Source organism: Pseudophryne corroboree, assembly GCF_028390025.1.
Source record: "Pseudophryne corroboree isolate aPseCor3 chromosome 3 unlocalized genomic scaffold, aPseCor3.hap2 SUPER_3_unloc_5, whole genome shotgun sequence".
NCBI classification, from domain to species: domain Eukaryota; kingdom Metazoa; phylum Chordata; class Amphibia; order Anura; family Myobatrachidae; genus Pseudophryne; species Pseudophryne corroboree.
In genome coordinates, this window is record NW_026967541.1 from 3,674,866 (window position 1) to 3,696,700 (window position 21,835).

The 21,835-nt window shown below is 48.3% G+C and overlaps 1 protein-coding gene across 1 annotated transcript; it reads right to left on the bottom strand.

Moving 5' to 3' along the window:
- Positions 1-12,337: 12,337 nt before the first annotated feature.
- Positions 12,338-13,976, bottom strand: LOC134984371 (oocyte zinc finger protein XlCOF6-like; the record flags this gene model as incomplete). The annotated part of the gene is made up of 1 exon (XM_063949968.1): positions 12,338-13,976. A coding segment is annotated over exon 1 (1,617 nt), but the record flags the coding sequence as incomplete, so codon positions are not given.
- Positions 13,977-21,835: the final 7,859 nt, after the last annotated feature.

The following is a 21,835-nucleotide window of genomic DNA, read 5'->3' on the forward strand; positions in this document are numbered from 1 at the left end:
ATATGGAGTGTCCGGAGTCCACCCTTCAGGAGAGGGTACTGTTATGACCTACAGCAGTGGTTATGTATTTTATGTTGTACTCCTGTTTCTGTTCCCCTTGGCTTATATGGAGTGTCCGGAGTCCACCCTTCAGGAGAGGGTACTGTTATGACCCACAAGCAGTGGTTATGTATTTTATGTTGTACTCCTGTTTCTGTTCCCCTTGGCTTATATGGAGAGTCCGGAGTCCACCCTTCAGGAGAGGGTACTGTTTTGACCCACAGCAGTGGTTATGTATTGCACCAGCAGAGATAAAGGAGAGATATGGTGAATAAATCAGAGAAAAAATAAGATTTTACTCACCGGTAAATCTATTTCTCGTAGTCCGTAGTGGATGCTGGGGACTCCGTAAGGACCATGGGGAATAGACGGGCTCCGCAGGACACTGGGCACTCTAAAGAAAGATTTAGGACTATCTGGTGTTCACTGGCTCCTCCCCCTATGACCCTCCTCCAAGCCTCAGTTAGGAACTGTGCCTGGAAGAGCTGACACAATAAGGAAGGATTTTGAATCCCGAGTAAGACTCATACCAGCCACACCAATCACACCATATAACACGTGATGGGAACCCCGGTTAACAGTATGATAACAATGGAGCCTCTGAATAGATGGCTCGCAATAACAACCCGAGTTTTGTAACAATAACTATGTACAAGTATTGCAGACAATCCGCACTTGGGATGGGCGCCCAGCATCCTCTACGGACTACGAGAAATAGAATTACCGGTGAGTAAATTCTTATTTTCTCTGACGTCCTAGTGGATGCTGGGGACTCCGTAAGGACCATGGGGGTTATACCAAAGCTCCCAAACGGGCGGGAGAGTGCGGATGACTCTGCAGCACCGAATGAGAGAACTCCAGGTCCTCCTCAGCCAGGGTATCAAATTTGTATAATTTTGCAAACGTGTTTGCCCCTGACCAAGTAGCTACTCTGCAAAGTTGTAAAGCCGAGACCCCTCGGGCAGCCGCCCAAGATGAGCCCACCTTCCTTGTGGAATGGGCTTTTATTGATTTAGGCTGCAGTAATCCCACCGCAGAATGCGCCAGCTGAATAGTGCTACAAATCCAGTGCGCAATAGACTGCTTAGAAGCAGGAGCACCCAGCTTGTTGGGTGCATACAGGATAAACAGCAAGTCAGTTATTCTGACTCCAGCCATCCTGGAAACATATATTTTCAGGGCCCTGACTACGTCCAGCAACTTGGAATCCTCCAAGTCCCTAGTAGCCGCAGGCACCACAATAGGTTGGTTCAAGTGAAAAACTGAGACCACCTTCGGGAGAAACTGAGGACGAGTCCTCAATTCTGCCCTATCCATATGGAAAATCAGATAAGGGCTTTTACAAGACAAAGCCGCCAATTCTGAAACCCGCCTGGCCGAAGCCAGGGCCAACAGCATGACCACTTTCCACGTGAGATATTTTAAATCCACAGTCTTAAGTGGTTCGAACCAATGTGATTTCAGGAATTCCAAAACCACATTGAGATCCCAAGGTGCCACTGGGGGCACAAAAGGAGGCTGAATATGCAGAACTTCTTTGACAAAGGTCTGAACTTCAGGCAATGAAGCCAGTTCTTTCTGGAAGAAAATCGACAGAGCCGAAATCTGGACCTTGATGGACCCCAATTTGAGGCCCAACGTCACTCCTGCTTGCAGGAAGTGCAGGAATCGACCCAGTTGAAATTCCTCCGTCGGGGCCTTCATGGCCACACACCAAGCAACATATTTCCGCCAAATGCGGTGATAATGTCTTGCGGTGACATCCTTCCTGGCTTTGATCAGGGTAGGGATGACTTCCTCCGGAATACCCTTTTCCTTTAGGATCCGGTGTTCAACCGCCATGCCGTCAAACGTAGCCGCGGTAAGTCTTGGAACAGACAGGGTCCCTGCTGCAGCAGGTCTTGTCTGAGCGGCAGAGGCCAAGGGTCCTCTGCAAGCATCTCTTGAAGTTCCGGGTACCAAGCTCTTCTTGGCCAATCTGGAACTACGAGTATAGTTTTCACTCCTCGCCTTCTTCTTATTCTCAGTACCTTGGGTATGAGTGGTAGAGGAGGAAACACATAAACCGACTGGTACACCCACGGTGTCACTAGAGCGTCAACAGCTATCGCCTGAGGGTCCCTTGACCTGGCGCAATATCTTTTTAGCTTTTTGTTGAGGCGGGACGCCATCATGTCCACCTTTGGTCTTTCCCAACAGTTTACCAGCATTTGGAAGACTTCTGGATGAAGTCCCCATTCTCCCGGGTGGAGGTCGTGCCTGCTGAGGAAGTCAGCTTCCCAGTTGTCCACTCCCGGAATGAACACTGCTGTCAGTGCTAACACATGATTCTCTGCCCATTGGAGAATCCTTGTGGCTTCTGCCATCGCCATCCTGCTTCTTGTGCCGCCCTGTCTGTTTACATGGGCGACCGCCGTGATGTCTGATTGGATCAGTACCGGCTGGTTCTGAAGCAGGGGCCTTGCCTGGCTTAGGGCATTGTAAATGGCCCTTAGCTCCAAGATATTTATGTGAAGAGAAATCTCCTGATCTGACCACAGTCCTTGGAAATTTCTTCCCTTTGTGACTGCACCCCAGCCCCGAAGGCTGGCATCCGTGGTCACCAGGACCCAGAACTGTATTCCGAATCTGCGGCCCTCTAGTAGATGAGCCCTCTGCAGCCACCACAGCAGCGTCACCCTGGTTCTTGATGATAGGGTGTTACGCTGTTGCATCTGGAGATGGGACCCGGACCATTTGTCCAACAGGTCCCACTGGAACGTCCTTGCGTGGAACCTTCCGAATGGAATTGCTTCGTATGAAGCTACCATTTTCCCCAGGACTCGTGTGCATTGATGTACCGACACTTTTCCTGGTTTTAGGATGTCTCTGACTAGAGATGACAACTCCTCTGCTTTTTCCACTGGAAGAAACACTCTTTTCTGGTCTGTGTCCAGAATCATTCCCAGGAACAGAAGACGTGTCGTCGGGACCAGCTGTGACTTTGGAATATTGAGAATCCAGCCGTGCTGTTGTAGCACTTCCCGAGAAAGTGCTACCCCCACTACCAACTGTTCTTTGGACCTCACCTTTATCAGGAGATCGTCCGAGTACGGGATAATTAAAACTCCCTTCTTGCGAAGGAGTATCATCATTTCGGCCATTACCTTGGTAAAGACCCTTGGTGCCGTGGATAACCCAAACGGCAGCGTCTGGAACTGATAGTGACAGTCCTGTACCAGGTACTCCTGGTGCGGAGGGTAAATGGGGACATGCAGGTACACATCCTTGATGTCCAGGGAGACCATGTAATCCCCCTCCTCCAGGCTCGCAATAACCGCCCTGAGCGATTCCATCTTGAACTTGAACCTTCTGAGATAAGTGTTCAAGGATTTTATTTAAGATGGGTCTCACCGAACCGTCCGGTTTCGGTACCACAAACATTGTGGAATAGTAACCTTGTCCTTGTTGAAGGAGGGGTACTTTGACAATCACTTGCTGTGAATATAGTTTCTGAATAGCCACCAACACTGCCTCCCTGGCAGAGGGAGTTGCCGGTAGGGCAGATTTTAGGAAACTTCTTGAAGGACCCAGGAATCCACTTGTGAGAGAGCCCCCTGTTCGCTGAAATTCCTGAGACGGGCCCCCACCGTTCCCGGTTCCGCCTGAGCAGCCCCAGCGTCATGCTGTGGACTTACCGGACGCAGGGGAGGACTTCTGCTCTTGGGAACTAGCTGTGTGCTGCAGCTTTTTCCCCCTTCCTCTGCCCCTCGGCAGAAAGGATGAGCCTCTAACCCTCTTATTTTTCTGGGGCCGAAAGGACTGTACCTGATAATACGGTGCTTTCTTTTGCTGTAGGGTAGCCTGTGGCAAAAAGGTCGATTTCCCAGCAGTAGCTGTGGAAACGAGGTCTGAAAGGCCCTCCCCAAAAAGTTCCACCCCATTATAGGGTAAACTTCCATGTGCCGCTTTGAGTCTGCATCACCTGACCATTGCCTAGTCCATAACCCCCTTCTGGCGGCAATGGACATAGCGCTTATTTTTGATGCCAGCCGGCAAATATCCCTCTGTGCATCACGCATTTATAAGACGGCGTCTTTTATATGCTCAATCGTAAGCAAAATATTGTCCCTATCCATGGTATCAATATTATCCGACAGGGAATCTGACCACGCAGCAGCAGCACTGCACATCCATGCTGATGCAATAGCTGGTCTCAATATAATGCCCGTGTGTGTGTAAATAGCTTTTAGGGTAGCTTCCTGCTCCTATCAGCAGGTTCCTTCAGTGTGGCCGTATCCGGAGACGGTAGTGCCACCTTCTTTGATAAGCGTGTCAGCGCCTTATCTACCCTAGGGGGTGTTTTCCAACGTGACGTTTTGAAATTATAAATTTCTTATCTGGGGAAGTCCACGCTTCCTCACACACCTCATTTAATTCCTCAGATGCAGGAAAAACTACAGATAGTTTTTTCTCACCAAACATAATACCCTTTTTTGTGGTACCTGGGGTAACATCAGAAATGTGTAATACATTTTTCATTGCCTCAATCATGTAACGGGTGGATCTATTGGAGGGTACACTAGTCTCATCATCGTCGACACTGGAGTTGGTATCCGTGTCGACGTCTGTATCTGTCACCTGAGGGAGCGGGCGTTTTAAAGCCCCTGATGACATTTGAGACGCTAGAACAGGCACAAGCTGTGTAGCCGGCTGTCCTATGTCGTCAAACCTTTTGTGTAAGGAGTTGACACTTTCACGCAATTCCTTCCATAAGTCCAACCACACAGGTGTCGACTCCGCAGGGGGTGACATCACATTAACAGGCATTTGCTCCGCCTCCACATCATTTTCCTCCTCATACATGTCGACACAGCAGTACCGACACACAGCAAACACACAGGGAATGCTCTTACAGAGGACAGGACCCCACAAAGCCCTTTGGGGAGACAGAGGGAGAGTATGCCAGCACACACCATAGCGCTATATATCACAGGGATATCACCTATAAAAACGTGTTTTCCCCTTATAGCTGCATAATATATTTATACTGCGCCTAATTTGTGCCCCCCCTCTCTTTTTTACCCTTTTCTGTAGTGCAGGACCGCAGGGGAGAGCCAGGGAGCTTCCTTGCAGCGGAGCTGTGAGGGAAAAATGGCGCCAGTGTGCTGAGGGAGATGGCTCCGCCCCTTTTTCGGCGGGCTTTCTCCCGTTATTGTAAAAGTTCTGGCAGGGGTTAATAAACACCTGTATAGCCCCTGGGGCTATATATGGTGCCATTTCGCCAGCCAAGGTGTTAATATTGTGCTCAGGGTGACCCCCCCCAGCGCCCTGCACCCATCAGTGACCGCAGTGTGTGGTGTGCATGAGGAGCTATGGCGCACAGCTGCAGTACCTTGGAGAAGACAGAAGTCTTCAGCCGCCGATTTTCCGGACCTTCTTGCTTCTGGCTCTGTAAGGGGGACGACGGCGCGGCTCCGGGAACGGACGACGAGGTCGGGTCCTGTGTTCGATCCCTCTGGAGCTACTTCGCTTCTTCTCCCCTTAGTCCCTCGATGCAGTGAGCTTGTTGCCAGCAGGTCTCACTGAAAATAAAAAACCTAACATATACTTTCTTCCTAGGAGCTCAGGAGAGCCCCTAGTGTGCATCCAGCTCGGCCGGGCACAGAAATCTAACTGAGGCTTGGAGGAGGGTCATAGGGGGAGGAGCCAGTGCACACCAGATAGTCCTAAATCTTTCTTTAGAGTGCCCAGTCTCTTGCGGAGCCTGTCTATTCCCCATGGTCCTTACGGAGTCCCCAGCATCCACTAGGATGTCAGAGAAATAAGCTTTATTAACAATGAAACAGACATACAGTGATATATATTAACTAATGTGAATTAAAAACACAAGTTAAGAAATGCCATATAACAGTGATTATGGGTCCAGAGTTATATATGTGAACTTCCCTCATATTAATGTGTCTTTTGGTAATCTATGTGTGTTAGCTAACATTGTTCTCAAAACTCCAATTTTAAATTATGGAATGAATCATATAGGGAGCTGGCTCTAAAGAAAGCATTGTAACCCTAAATTTCATTTAATCCCCTAGGGGAAATAGTTCCCAGGGTATAAATCCATCTGGATTCTTTTTGTAACAGCACCCTGTCCCTGTTACTGCCCCTGAGGGATTTAGGTACATGGTGTATTAGAATCGCCCTAATTGAGGCAACTCCATGTTTGCCCTCTAAGCAGTGCCTTGCAAATGGTTGATCACTTTGGTTCTTTTCATGGGCCTTTTTAATGGCACTGCGATGAAGGGCCATCCTCTCCCTAAATTGACGAATAGTCTTGCCCACATAGGCAAGACCACAGGGACAAGTTAAAAGGTATATTACATGTGTAGTTGTGCAGGTAAGTCTGTGCCGGATTTTAATTTTTTGACCACTATGTGGGTGGTTAAATGTTGCTCCTGTAATAAGAGTATTACAGGTAGCACACCCTAGACATTTAAAACATCCCTGTTTTTGTCACAGAAAATAGGACTGACTAATCTTAGTAAGGTTAGAAACATCAAGTTTCATAACATAATCCCCTAGATTATTGCCACGTGTGTGGCAAGACATGAGACGAGTTTCTGCTAATGTGGACAATGCCTGGTCAGTCTGTATGATTGGCCACATTTGTTTTGCTTTCTTAACCACCCGTTTACTTGCTGTCGTATATTTATTGACCCATGTTAGTTTTTTAACCCCCGAAACCCTATTTCTAATTTTGGGTGTGAGAGCCTGCTCCCGTGGCATATTAAGAACCCTTGTCTTTGATGGGTGTGGTTCGTTTTATCGACAGAGCCTTGGTCGACAATGTTTAGGTCGACCACTATTGGTCGACAGTCACTAGGTCGACATGGATGGAAGGTCGACAGGGTTCCTAAGTCGACATGTGCTAGGTCGACAGGTCTAAAGGTCGACATGAGTTTTTTTTTCCGTTTTCTTCGTAAAGTGACCGGGATCCCAAATTAGCGCACCGCGTCCCCTCGCATGGCTCGCCATGCTTCGGGCATGGTGCCTTCGCTCCGCTACCGCTTTGCTCGGCACACTTTACCGTTCCAATCGTAGTCGACATGGATCGTTAAGTATGAAAAAATAAAAAAACTCATGTCGACCTTTAGACCTAGCACATGTCGACCTAGAAACCCTGTCGACCTTCCATCCATGTCGACCTAGTGACTGTCGACAAATAGTGGTCGACCTAAACATTGTCGACCTAGGCACTGTCGATCTTCAGACCGGATCCCGTCTTTGACGCCTGTAATGCTTTCATTGGATATCCACGCTGGGCAAATTTAGTCAACATGTTATCCAATGCCACTATGGTTTCTGCCGGGTCTGAGGTAATTCTTCTAACCCGCAGAAAATGCGAGTAGGGGAGTCCGGTCTTGAGAGCCAAAGGATGAAACATTTGATGACTAAGTAATGTATTCCGATCGGTGGGTTTGATGTAAATGGAGATAGATACCCCTTTGTCACTACGGGTGATGGATACATCTAAAACATTTATTGTAAACTCGTCCAATGTTGTGGTGAACTTCACTACATGCTCTGTTTGATTATGTTTTTCCCATAGTTGGACCAGATCTTCCCTAGAGCCTTGCCAAAACACCAGGTCATCAATATAGCGTTTGTAATAAATTACCTGCGACATAACAGTTAAGATAAAACATTTGTTTTTCAACATAGTGCATGAAGGCGCAGGCGTTCGATGGGGCCACTGCCGACCCCATCGCACAGCCTGCTATTTGTAAAAAGAAACCTCCATTGAAGACAAAGTAATTCCGACTCAAAACCAAATGTAACAACTTCAAAAAAACTCCTAGGTCGGGGCCCGTATATAAACGGTTCTCATTTAGTAGTAGACGCAGGTGTAGAGGCTAGTGACATCAAGACTACACATCAACATGTGCTCAGGTAAGTCACCCAATTCTTGAATTTGTATCAAGAGAGTAGTTGTGTCTTTTACATAAGACGGTGCAGCTTGGATGCATGGATTTAAAAATGCATCCAAAAATATTGATACTGGATGATATAAAGAGCCCCTGGCCGACACTATAGGTCGGCCAGGTGGGTCTACGAGTGACTTATGTATCTTAGGCACAGTGTAAAAAAGGGGCACTTTCGGATATTCTACACACAATGCTTTCTTAACTTCAGAAGAAATAAGGCCCTGTTCACAAACATCCTGTAAATACTGGTCCAATTCTGTTTTAAACTCTCGAGTTGGGTCCCTAGTCAGTCTCCTATAAGTGGATGTGTCGTTGAGCTGACGATCACATTCACGTATATAAGACCCAAGGTATATATATGTATATATGTATTGTTCCATTAAATATTAAGGACACCGTGTATGGATACCGTGTGTGGGATCAAATTGTTCAGGGTCACATAAGTAATAATTCGGTGGTGGTGAGGATATTGTCACATATTGCGGCAACAAGTTATTAGCGATACCGGATTCATGTATATTACTGTATGATACTGTGGTCGGTTTGATCTGGTCTTTAGGTGGGAGCCCAGAAGTAACCTGTAATCACATCACAAGATTAGGTGTCGCTCAGTGTTCCAGCTGACCAATGACCCACGGTGTACTGAATATGTCCCACCCCTGGACCAATGGAAGATCTTACATTCCCCATTGTACTGTTATTGGAACATTGTATAAAAGGACGCATCTGGCCCAGGTTTCAGTCACCTTTCTCAGAGGTCATCTTGTAAGACGACTGAGGCCTGGAATCCGGTGGCGCAGCGTATGTATGAAGGTAACTGTTACTATTGTATTGGTATAGTTGTATTGCTAATTGTACTTGCATTTATTTCCCGTGTCTGTTGTATATTATTGTATCCTTGAATTGTATTGTGTTGCTACAGTGCAGCATTGTTATCCCTTTGTGTCCGCTAGGGACTAATATATATGGTTTTGGGTTGGACCTTTAATCCAAACTTACCCATCTGTCTCGACTGTTATTTTGTTAATCTGGTGAAGCGTCAGGGACACTTCCGACACTCTACTAAGGTCTAAGTGTGTTATATTGCTGTAGCCATATATATTCACCAAAGTATTATGAGTGCATCAACGCTCAAAAGGTACGCTAAGTGGCGCTACGCATAGGTACGCCCGTAGCTAGGAATAAAGTGTAAACAGCGTAACATTGAGGAAACTGCGCAACTAACCTATTGTCCATCAGTTTACTTTAAACACAGTTTATCAGAGTTAAAAAAAAACCAGAACAGTTGAACAGACATAATTTAATTAAAACCAACAAATGATAAAACTATTTAATTACACAGAGACCCCCCCCTTCCCCCCGTAATATCATCCCACTATTCAAATGCGCTGTCAAAATCGGACATAGCCAAAATTGCACCAGAAATATTTTGCTTTTAAACAACTTTATTTCATATCTTTAATACACATATTTTTGTCTGTATTTTAAACTTAAAAAATACTTTACTCTGCACAACAGCCTATGGGGGTCATTCAGACCCATCCGCAATAGTGGCTCGCAGCAGTTTACCCGGTGGTGGCAAAATGCACATGCACAGCGGCCGTGCAGACTCACACATTGTGGCCGCATCCCTGAGGGGTGAACGCGGGTGGGCCGGGACCATTTCCCTGGGGGATGGTGGTGGTGGGGGGGGATTGGGCTGCGTGATGTCACATCTGCGTTCATCTCTGATTAACCCCCTATAAGCTTCCAGAGTGCACCTCATATCTCATCTTTTCCAAGTTACTACAAATGATATGAGATCGGTAGCAGCACTACTTTCAGGATTATTACACAGAACACACATAAAGGCTGACACAGCAAATAACAGTAACACATACAAGGGATTCATTAGAAATAAGGAAGCATAATCATAATTAAGTCTAATTATCAACTGATTCTGTGTGGAACACATACACCTCTTTACTGCCTCCAGCAGCCCCTGGTACTGCACTGTGACCACCCGCCCCATCTCCCCCCACTATTGCCATCCACCCGTCTCCCCCACTACTGCCACGCACCCTGTCCTCTCCCCACTACTGCCACCCACCCTGTCTCCCCCCACTACTGCCACTGCCCTGTCTCCCCCCACTACTGCCATCCACCCGTGTCTCCCCTACTACTGCCACCTGCCCGGTCTCCCCTACTACTGCCGCCCGTCCCATCTCCCCCCACTATTGCCATCCACCCGTGTCTCCCCTACTACTGCCACCTGCCCTGTCTCCCCGCTCTGACACCTCAGCCCTGCTTGCAGATGTTTACCCACATAGACATTGCCTCCAGCAGCTCCCACTACTGCCACCCACCCTGTCTCCCTCCTCAGCCCTGCTTGGGGACGTTTACCTACATACAGATTGCATCCAACAGCTCCTACTACTGCCCGCTGCCCTGTCTCCCTCCTCAGCCCTGCTTGGGGACATTTACCCACATAGACATTGCCTCCAGCAGCTCCCACTACTGCCACCCACCCTGTCTCCCTCCTCAGCCCTGCTTGGGGACGTTTAACCTCATAGACATTGCCTCAAGCAGCTCCTACTACTGCCCCTGCCCTGTCTCCCTCCTCAGCACTGCTTGGGGACTATATTACCCACATAGACATTGCCTCCAGTAGCCCCCGCTACTGCACTACTGCCACCCACCCTGTTTCCCCTGACATCTTAGCACTGCTTGGGAATTTATGGTACTGCTAACAGTCCATCAACAGATGGAAGAAACCCGGGCAGTACGGAGGCAGCAGCTGCTTCTGGTATTATGGTCATGCAAGGCTGGGACTCAGTAAGATTACTTAATAGAGGGTCTAAATTCAGTAAGGATAGCAGATGCTGCTAATTAGCAATCCTTTTCCTAGCGTGCTAGGGGCCACCCATCGCAAGGCCACCCAGCATGCTGACCACCGCCTACCCCCTTGATGAAGCAGAAATTGCGATTGCCTCACAATTTCTGCTTTATCGTAGAAATTAGTGAAGCCTCCTGTTGCCGCTGCTTGCGCAGGAGGCCCGCTGCATTTTTCTTGATCATGGCGGCTGCATGTGATGTCACACAGCCGTGATCATGCCCGTCTGTCCTCCGTTCGCGCCACACTGCCCCCGCACCGCTCCGTCTCCTCCCTGGAAATGGAGCATTGCCCGCCCACCCCCGTGACTGCCTCTGCCTGACAGGCAATCACATTTTCTGCGTCCCCTCTGCAGAAAATGCAGGTGCATGCACGGGATGGGCGCAGTGGATGCGCCCGCAATTTTTCAATAATTCCGTTTGGATCACACACTGCGATCAAACCTGAATTAGGCCCCGAGTCATCATCTTACAGGCAGCCAGTGAAGGGAGCAGAGAATGGGTGTTATGTGGCAGGAACGGGCTGGTTAGGTAACAGCCTGGCTGCTGCATTCTGTACAAGCTACAAGCAGTGCAATTCTTTTGCTGGGAGACCCAGGTAGAGGACATTGCAGTAGTCTATGTGTGATGATACAAGTACATGTATGACTGTAGGTAGATCTTCTGAGGGAAATAAGTGCTGGAGTCTGGCTATGTTCCTCAGATGAGGATCTGATTGTGGCTGATACCTGATGTCTAAGTGTCACTCCACAATCCAGGACACCAAGATTCCGCACATGATCAGCATTTTGTAACTCTGAACCCCCAAATGTAAGTCTGGTTGGTTTGCAAAGCTAAGCTGTAGCCCTGTCCTTTGTTGGTGAGCTTCTACCATATGGACCTGTTTCACCAGGACTGAGTCACAGCCAACTGGCATCACCCACACCTGGAGCTCAGCTAGACAACCATTTAGGATTGGGACTGGGTTCTCAGTGTCTGGAGCAAAAGACAGATCATCTGCATAGCAGTGGTAGATGAGGACATGACATCTGATTATTTCACCATGCAGTAGCATGTATATTGCAAAAAGCATAGGAGATACGATAAGAACCTTGAAGAACAACGCATGGCAATGATGAGTATACTCCAGAAGATTAAAATTGCTTCTCACCTGTGTGTCTTCTCTGGTGTGTAACAAATTGTGATTTGTGTGTAAAACATTTCCCACACTCAGAGCATGGAAATGGATTCTCACCTGTGTGACTTTGCTGATGTCTAACAAGATGTGATTTCTGTGTAAAACATGTCCCACACTCAGAGCAAGAAAATGGCTTCTCACCTGTGTGACTTCTGTGATGTATAACAAGAGTTGATTTGAGTGCAAAACATTTCCCACACTCAGAGCATGGAAATGGATTCTCACCTGTGTGACTTTGCTGATGTGTAACAAGATGTGATTTCTGTGTAAAACATTTCCCACACTCAGAGCAAGAAAATGGCTTCTCACCTGTGTGACTTCTGTGATGTATAACAAGAGCTGATTTGAGTGCAAAACATTTCCCACACTCAGAGCAAGAAAATGGCTTCTCACCTGTGTGACTTTTCTCATGTTTAAAAAGATCTCTTTTGTGTGCAAAACATTTCCCACACTCAGGACATGGAAATGGCTTCTCACCTGTGTGACTTCTCTGATGTGTAACAAGTTCTGATTTCTGAGTATAACTTTTCGTGCACTCAGAGCAAGAAAAAGGCTTCTCACCTGTGTGATTTCTCTGATGAATAACAAGATGTGATTTGTGTGCAAAACATTTTCCACAGTCAGAACATGGAAATGGCCTCGCACCTGTGTGACTTCGCTGATGTCTAACAATATCTGATTTCCGGGCAAAACATTTCCCACAATCAGAGCAAGAAAATGGCTTCTCACCTGTGTGACTTCTGTGATGTATAACAAGTTGTGATTTCCGGGCAAAACATTTCCCACACTCAGAGCAGGAAATTGGATTCTCACCTGTGTGACTTCTGTTATGACTAACAAGATCTGATTTTTGTGCAAAACATTTACCACACTCAGTACATGGAAATGGCTTCTCACCTGTGTGACTTCTCTTATGTTTAACAAGATCTGATTTGTTTGCCAAACATTTCCCACACTCAGAGCAAGAAATTGGATTCTCGCCTGTGTGACTTCTGTTATGACTAACAAGATCTGAATTTTGTGCAAAACATTTACCACACTCAGGACATGGAAATGGCTTCTCACCTGTGTGACTTCTCTGATGTCTAGCAAGTTGTGATTTCTGTGCAAAATATTTCCCACACTCAGAACATGGAAATGGTGATGTACCTGTGTGACTTCTCTTATGTGCATCAAGAGTTGATTTGTATGTAAAACAGTTCCCACACTCAGAACAGGAATATGGTTTCTCACCTGTATGTATTCTCTTATGTATTACAAGTTGTGATTTATATGTAAAACATTTCCCACACTCAGAACATGGAAATGGATTTTCACCTGTGTGACTTCGCAGATGTGTAACAAGTTGTGATTTCCAGGTAAAACATTTCCCACACTCAGAACATGAAAATGGCTTCTCACCTGTGTGATTTCTGTTATGACTAACAAGATCTGATTTATGTGCAAAACATTTCCCACACTCAGGACATGGAAATGGCCTTTCACATGTGTGACTTCGCTGATGTGTAATAAGTTGTGATTTCTGGGTAAAACATTTCCCACACTCAGAACAGGAATATGGTTTCTCACCTGTATGTATTCTCTCATGTGTAACAAGACCTGATTTGTATGTAAAACATTTCCCACACTCAGAACATATCAGTGGCCTCTCACCTGCCTTAGCTGGCTGATGGGTAATAAGGTTTGTGTTCTGTGTAAAACATTTGGCATCTATAGAACAGGGAAACACTGTATCTACTCTCAGAGCTGTAACAGAGGCACCAATATCAGAGTGATCAGGAGAACATTTCCCAGGATCAGAGGGACCAGCTGATAGAGCTGGATGTATAATTGGTGTAATGGGATTATCTCCTGGAGAATCCTGTCTACTGTCATTATCTTTTATGTCACAATCCGGGGATAACATTACATGTCCTTCTGAGATATTCCTGCTTGTGTGTCCATCTGCTGGAAATAAAACACATTATGGAAATGTGAAATTTTCTGTAACAATATTAATCTTGTAAACAATAGGAGAAGACGACTTTCTGGGACACTTAATAGTAAATGTGTGTATTAAAACATAACTTTTAATGAAGGCTTTATAATAATGTCTCCTAACGTTACTCCTGGAAGCATTGGTAAGGCAGCATTCCTTTATGTGTGTGCTCATACGCTGGTAAGCCTGTACATGTGTTACTCACCCTTATATAAGGTATATTGCTACAGCAGAGTAGGTGTGGAACAAGGTATTTTACATGCAATATACCATATAATACCCTGTAATCATCATCATCTACTAGGTTATAATCCACTGTAACACCATCTTCAGTGTCTTACCTCTATTCTCTCACTTGTAATAAGGATGATGTGTGTACGGTAAGTATGATACAGAGAATTACATATCAGAATCTATACAGCAGCCACCATACTTCCGCTTCTCATACGTGTGCTACTGGCAGCAGTGAACATCTGAGTGAGAGTGCCGGGAAGACAGCAGAGTCTGATGAGAAAGAGATTGGATCTGCCTTTGCAGGGATGTACCACACTTGTTAGTATATAAAATAATAAATAAGAGGGGCCTGAGTCCATCCAGACGTGCTTTCTGGAGTTCTCCTTACTAAGTGGCTTATCTACCCTCCTTGATAGCTCTCAGCCACCGGCTGGGACCAAGACCCAATCTATTAAGTACCCCACTCCTCCTGCCCTAAAGCCGCTCACTCTGCTCAGTCCGGCACCGTTCACTGCTGCAGCCTAGTGACACAGCTGAAGCCATGGGCTGTATTCTGGGGCTAAGTGCGCCCAGTCTTTCTTGCACGCTCCGCGCTTTTGCCTCAGGTGGGAGCACTGGCTCTTGCTACTGCAGGGGGCAGAATGGGCTGCGCACAGTCACTGGAGCCCCTTGGAAAGTGAGGTGATGATCAAGCACTCTTGCTCCATTGCCCTTTCTCCGAATTCCACTAGCCGATCTGCTTAGGTATCCGTGTCGCCCCCCCAGGGATGTTGGACCTTCGGCCCTGCTAGGTATGAAACATGGCTGCTGCTAGTAGAGAGGGTAGGGCTTGTGGGTCTCACCGGTTCTGTACAAAGGTCCACTGGTAGGCCGCCGTCTTTGATGCCAACGCCCTTAGCACTCTCTACCTCCACCAAGCTCACGAGTGCCGCCCTCATGATGCTTCTGGACGTGTTGAAAAAGGATATCCACACCCTTCTCCTGATACACGATCTCCAGATCTTCCTTAGACATTCCGCTGAAGTCCGCCATCTTGTGCGTTCTCCTGCGCTGCAGTTACTCCTCTCCTAACTCGGCTTCTCCAATCAGGTGACTGAAAAGCCACCTAAGATTATACCACCGCTATGCCAGAAATTTCTGTGACCGGACGGTTCTGTATGAAAGCCCTCGCATCCTGCCCCAGTCACGGAATGGATGTTTAGGTCACACGGGATCTGGCCACTTAGGAGATTCCCACTTACCATCAGTAACCACCTATTACTGACTCCACCCACTGCGCAGTGGGTGGGTACTACGCTGCCACCAGATTCTTTGTTGCCATGGAGTCTGGAACCATGGTACTGCTCTGTATGCGTCGACACGCTGTCTTACCACACCTGCATAGTGTTGACAAAGCACTACTAGTCACTGGACTAGGCCTCCACACGGTAGCTGGTGGGAGGCGGATCTTGGAGATGCTGAGTGGACCCTGGACAGCCGTAAAACTGAACTATGTTTGGCATAGCACTGCAGGTCACAAGATGAAGCGGTCGTCTTGAGGCAGATGTTTATTCACTCAAACATCTTCCCTATTGCTAGGGGCAACAACAATACAGCAAAATGTTTACAGCAGAGTGAAAATGGTATAATACCTCTGGAGGCTCACAGGCCTCCTCTTTTTATCTTACTCCAATACACATACCACAGGGGGTAAGTCCACCGTGCTGTTCTCAACCAATCATTGTTTACCCATGTGATGTGCATGCCGTGGCCACATGCACAGCTAACATTGTCCTCTGTGGACGGTGGGGAGTAGTCACTCTCCTTTGACCGTCCCATCCCGGAGGGTTGTTATCCGCCCTGGTGACGTTCAGTCTAGGCAGGGGGAATCTTTCTCATCTAAACTACTTCCATGAATCTGCCCGGGTTCCCAGCTCACCATCTCCAGCCTAAACTTGGGCTCCAGAGATGGGAGGCCTAGATTCCCGGTTAGGGTTTCATGCCCACCGAGGGTGATCGCTATGGAGCTCCAGAAAACCATTCAGCTTGTTTTAAAGCTGAGCTGCTCCTCTCTCTCCCCATGATACTTCCATGTGGGAGGCTAGAGAGGAAGACATTCCATTTTTGGGGAAAAGTACTGGGGGAATCCATCTGCCAGCACAGTAATGGATTCCCCCCCTCCTGGGACACACAACCAAGTAAGTTCATTTCACTTTAAATACATTTCAAGTACACTATACACATTGTTGCTTAAATATACACTGAGCCAGTGCCCTGCACAGGCTCCAAATACCCAGGCACTGCAGTGCCTCACCATACTATTATATATATATATATATATATATATATATATATATACACACACATACATACACACATATATATATATACACATACATATATACACACACACAGTGTTCGCAAATGTATTTTACCCAGATCAGAGGACGGGGACTCACTTTTCTGAAACGTGTGGGTCCCCGAAGGACGCGCTGCACTGCTGCCAATTCCTGGCTCTCAATTGACTGCACTTCCTGCCTGTAAAAGAGGAGGTGGAGCCTTGCCACTACCAGTCCTCTGGCGGTGCCTCCCCCTCCTGGTCACATGCAGCCGCGGATTCACACGGGGGCCGGGCAGAGAGTGAAGATGGCTCTACGGCTGCTCTACGCTGTGCTGCGGGCAGGAGGTGAGCGCCGGTGACAGCATAAGTGCTGTGGGGTAGGGTAAGTAGCCTAGGCGCGGGTGGCTGAACTTGGTGGTGGCTTTCATTGCATGCCTTGTGTGTCTTCTGGGAGTGTCATGGGCTTGTAGACCGACCTCAGTGGTTGTTTCAGGCGTCCACTACAGTAAGTTTCCCTGATATTCCCAGCGCCATTCACAACTAGACCAAGCTAAGGATCTATGAGAATATAACATGAATCTACTGTGCAGGCACTGCTGGTACCTGTGGTACACCCGTTACTTCTGGGATCATCCTGTCAAGCTGCCTAAAACGTCTGCTTCCGTCAATAGCATTTATACAAGTGATCTGAGCCAGGGCTACATCATATAAGGCTAGAAATGAGAAACCACACCGGCATCCCAATCGCAGCACTGCCGACACCTAACCCTCCCACTCACAGCCTAACCCTAACCTCCCCCCAGCAGTGCCAAAACCTAACCCCCTTACCCACAGCCTAACCCTAACCTCCCCCCAGCAGTGCCGACACCTAACACCCCCATACCCACAGCCTAACCTCCCCCCAGCAGTGCCTAAACCTAACCCCCCTTACCCACATCCTAACCCTAACCTCCCCCCAGCAGTGCCTAAACCTAACCCCCCTTACCCACATCCTAACCCTAACCTCCCCCCAGCAGTGCCTAAACCTAACCCCCTTACCCACAGCCTAACCCTAACCTTCCCCCAGCAGTGCCTAAACCTAACCCCCCTTACCCACAGTCTAACCCTAAGCTCCCCCCAGCAGTGCCTAAACCTAACCTCCCCTTACCCACAGCCTAACCCTAACCTCCCCCCAGCAGTGCCAAAACCTAACCCCCCTTACCCACAGCCTAACCCTAACCTCCCCCCAGCAGTGCCTAAACCTAACCCCCTTACCCACAGCCTAACCCTAACCTCCGCCCAGCAGGGCCTAACCCTAACCTCCGCCCAGCAGGGCATAACCCTAACCCCCCTTACCCACAGCCTAACCCTAACCTCCCCCCAGCAGTGCCTAAACCTAACCCACCCTCCTTAGTGCCTAACCCTAACACCCCTTATCCACAGCCTAACCCTAACCTCCCCACAGCAGTGCCTAAACCTAACCCCCCTTACCCACAGCCTAACCCTAACCTCCCCCCAGCAGTGCCTAAACCTAACCTCCCCCCAGCAGTGCCTAAACCTAACCCCCCTTATCCCCAGCCTAACCCTAACCTCCCCCCAGCAGTCCCTAAACCTAACCCCCCTTACCCACAGCCTAAACCTAACCCCCTTACCCACAGCCTAAACCTAACCCCCCTTACCCACAGCCTAACCCTATCCCCCCAGCAGTGCCTAAACCTAACCCCCCTTACCCACAGCCTAACCCTAACCTCCCCCCAGCAGTGCCTAAACCTAACCCTCCTTACCCACAGCCTAACCCTAACCTCCCCCCAGCAGTGCCTAAACCTAACCCCCCTTACCTACCGCCTAACCCTAACCTCCACCCAGCAGGGCCTAACCCTAACCCCCCTTACCCACAGCCTAACCCTAACCTCCCCCCAGCAGTGCCTAAACCTAACCCCCCTTACCCACAGCCTAAACCTAACCCCCTTACCCACAGCCTAACCCTATCCCCCCAGCAGTGCCTAACCCCTTACACACAGCCTAACCCTAACCCTATCACCCCTCTCTGCAGAACTAACCCCCCAAGAAGTGCCTAAACCTAACCCCCCTTACCCACAGCCTAAATCTAACCCGCCCCCTTAGTGCCTAACCCTATCCCCCCTCACTGCAGCCTAACCCTAACCTCCCCCACCCCATACCCTATACCGCCCCCCTGGGTGTGCCTAAACCTATCCCCCCTCCCGCACGCTAAACTTGTGGCGGCGGGATCCTGATCTCCTCGGGATGCCGGCATCGGTATTCTGGCGGCTGGCGGGATTCTGGCGTCGGTATTACGGCTGCCGGGATCCTGGATGCATACCTCCGGTATGATAACAGCCCAGCAGCATTGTCACCCTCTCGCTCCCCCTGTAACACTTTTGTAGCGTCTAAGGCCCTCATTCCGAGTTAATCGCTCGCTAGCTATTCTTTGCAGCGCAGCGATCAGATAGTCGCCACCTATAGGGGAGTGTATATTCACTTTGTAAGCGTGCGATCGCTTGTGCGGCGGAGCGTTGCAAAAAACATTTTGTGCAGTTTCTAAGTTTCTAAGATCATGTCTGTCTTTTTGGAGCCGGAATTGACGTCAGACACCCGCCCTGCAAACGCCTGGACACCCCTGCGTTTTCCCAAACACACCCAGAAAACGGTCAGTTGCCACCCACAAACGCCCTCTTCCTGTCAATCACCTTGCGACCAGCGTTGCAAATGGATTCTTCGTTAAATCCATCGCTCAGCAACGATTCGCTTTGTACCTGTACGGCCCGCCTGCGCATTGGGGTGCATACACATGCGCAGTAGTAATCTGTTCACTGTGCTGCGAAAAACTGCAGCAAGCGATCAACTCGGAATGACCCCTAAATCCAGTCTGGGGCTTCTATTATAGCAGCACCATAAACCCATTACATATATTAAATGTATTATTTACTAATGTGTTTAGAAGCATTTATTGTCCTGATTTTAATCATATAAATGTTCTGCCTGCTGCAATGTGTATAACGTGCTCTACCTGCTGCAATGTGTATAACGTGCTCTACCTGCTGCAATGTGTATAACGTGCTCTACCTGCTGCAATGTGTATAACGTGCTCTACCTGCTGCAATGTGTATAACGTGCTCTACCTGCTGCAATGTGTATAACGTGCTCTACCTGGCGCAATGTGTATAACGTGCTCTACCTGGCGCATTGTGTATAACGTGCTCTACCTGCTGCAATGTGTATAACGCGCTCTACCTGGTGCAATGTGTATAACGCGCTCTACCTGCTGCAATGTGTATAACGCGCTCTACCTGCTGCAATGTGTATAACGCGCTCTACCTGCTGCAATGTGTATAACGCGCTCTACCTGCTGCAATGTGTATAACGCGCTCTACCTGCTGCAATGTGTATAACGCGCTCTACCTGCTGCAATGTGTATAACGCGCTCTACCTGCTGCAATGTGTATAACGCGCTCTACCTGCTGCAATGTGTATAACGCGCTCTACCTGCTGCAATGTGTATAACGCGCTCTACCTGCTGCAATGTGTATAACGCGCTCTGCCTGCTGCAATGTGTATAACGCGCTCTGCCTGCTGCAATGTGTATAACGCGCTCTGCCTGCTGCAGTGTGTATAACGCGCTCTGCCTGCTGCAGTGTGTATAACGCGCTCTACCTGCTGCAATGTGTATAACGCGCTCTACCTGCTGCAATGTGTATAACGCGCTCTACCTGCTGCAATGTGTATAACGCGCTCTACCTGGCGCAATGTGTATAACGCGCTCTACCTGGCGCAATGTGTATAACGCGCTCTACCTGGCGCAATGTGTATAACGCGCTCTACCTGCTGCAATGTGTATAACGCGCTCTACCTGCTGCAATGTGTATAACGCGCTCTACCTGCTGCAATGTGTATAACGCGCTCTACCTGCTGCAATGTGTATAACGCGCTCTACCTGCTGCAATGTGTATAACGCGCTCTACCTGCTGCAATGTGTATAACGCGCTCTACCTGCTGCAATGTGTATAACGCGCTCTACCTGCTGCAATGTGTATAACGCGCTCTACCTGCTGCAATGTGTATAACGCGCTCTACCTGCTGCAATGTGTATAACGCGCTCTACCTGCTGCAATGTGTATAACGCGCTCTACCTGCTGCAATGTGTATAACGCGCTCTACCTGCTGCAATGTGTATAACGCGCTCTACCTGCTGCAATGTGTATAACGCGCTCTACCTGCTGCAATGTGTATAACGCGCTCTACCTGCTGCAATGTGTATAACGCGCTCTACCTGCTGCAATGTGTATAACGCGCTCTACCTGCTGCAATGTGTATAACGCGCTCTACCTGCTGCAATGTGTATAACGCGCTCTACCTGCTGCAATGTGTATAACGCGCTCTACCTGCTGCAATGTGTATAACGCGCTCTACCTGCTGCAATGTGTATAACGCGCTCTACCTGCTGCAATGTGTATAACGCGCTCTACCTGCTGCAATGTGTATAACGCGCTCTACCTGCTGCAATGTGTATAACGCGCTCTACCTGGTGCAATGTGTATAACGCGCTCTACCTGGTGCAATGTGTATAACGCGCTCTACCTGGTGCAATGTGTATAACGCGCTCTACCTGGTGCAATGTGTATAACGCGCTCTACCTGGTGCAATGTGTATAACGCGCTCTACCTGCTGCAATGTGTATAACGCGCTCTACCTGCTGCAATGTGTATAACGCGCTCTACCTGCTGCAATGTGTATAACGCGCTCTGCCTGCTGCAATGTGTATAACGCGCTCTACCTGCTGCAGTGTGTATAACGTGCTCTACCTGCTGCAGTGTGTATAACGCGCTCTACCTGCTGCAATGTGTATAACGTGCTCTACCTGGTGCAATGTGTATAACGCGCTCTACCTGCTGCAATGTGTATAACATTCTCTACCTGGTGCAATGTGTATAACGTGCTCTACCTGCTGCAATGTGTATAACGTGCTCTACCTGCTGCAATGTGTATAACGTGCTCTACCTGCTGCAATGTGTATAACGTGCTCTACCTGCTGCAATGTGTATAACGTGCTCTACCTGCTGCAATGTGTATAACGTGCTCTACCTGCTGCATTGTGTATAACGCGCTCTACCTGCTGCAATGTGTATAACGCGCTCTACCTGGTGCAATGTGTATAACGCGCTCTACCTGCTGCAATGTGTATAACGCGCTCTACCTGCTGCAATGTGTATAACGCGCTCTACCTGCTGCAATGTGTATAACGCGCTCTACCTGGTGCA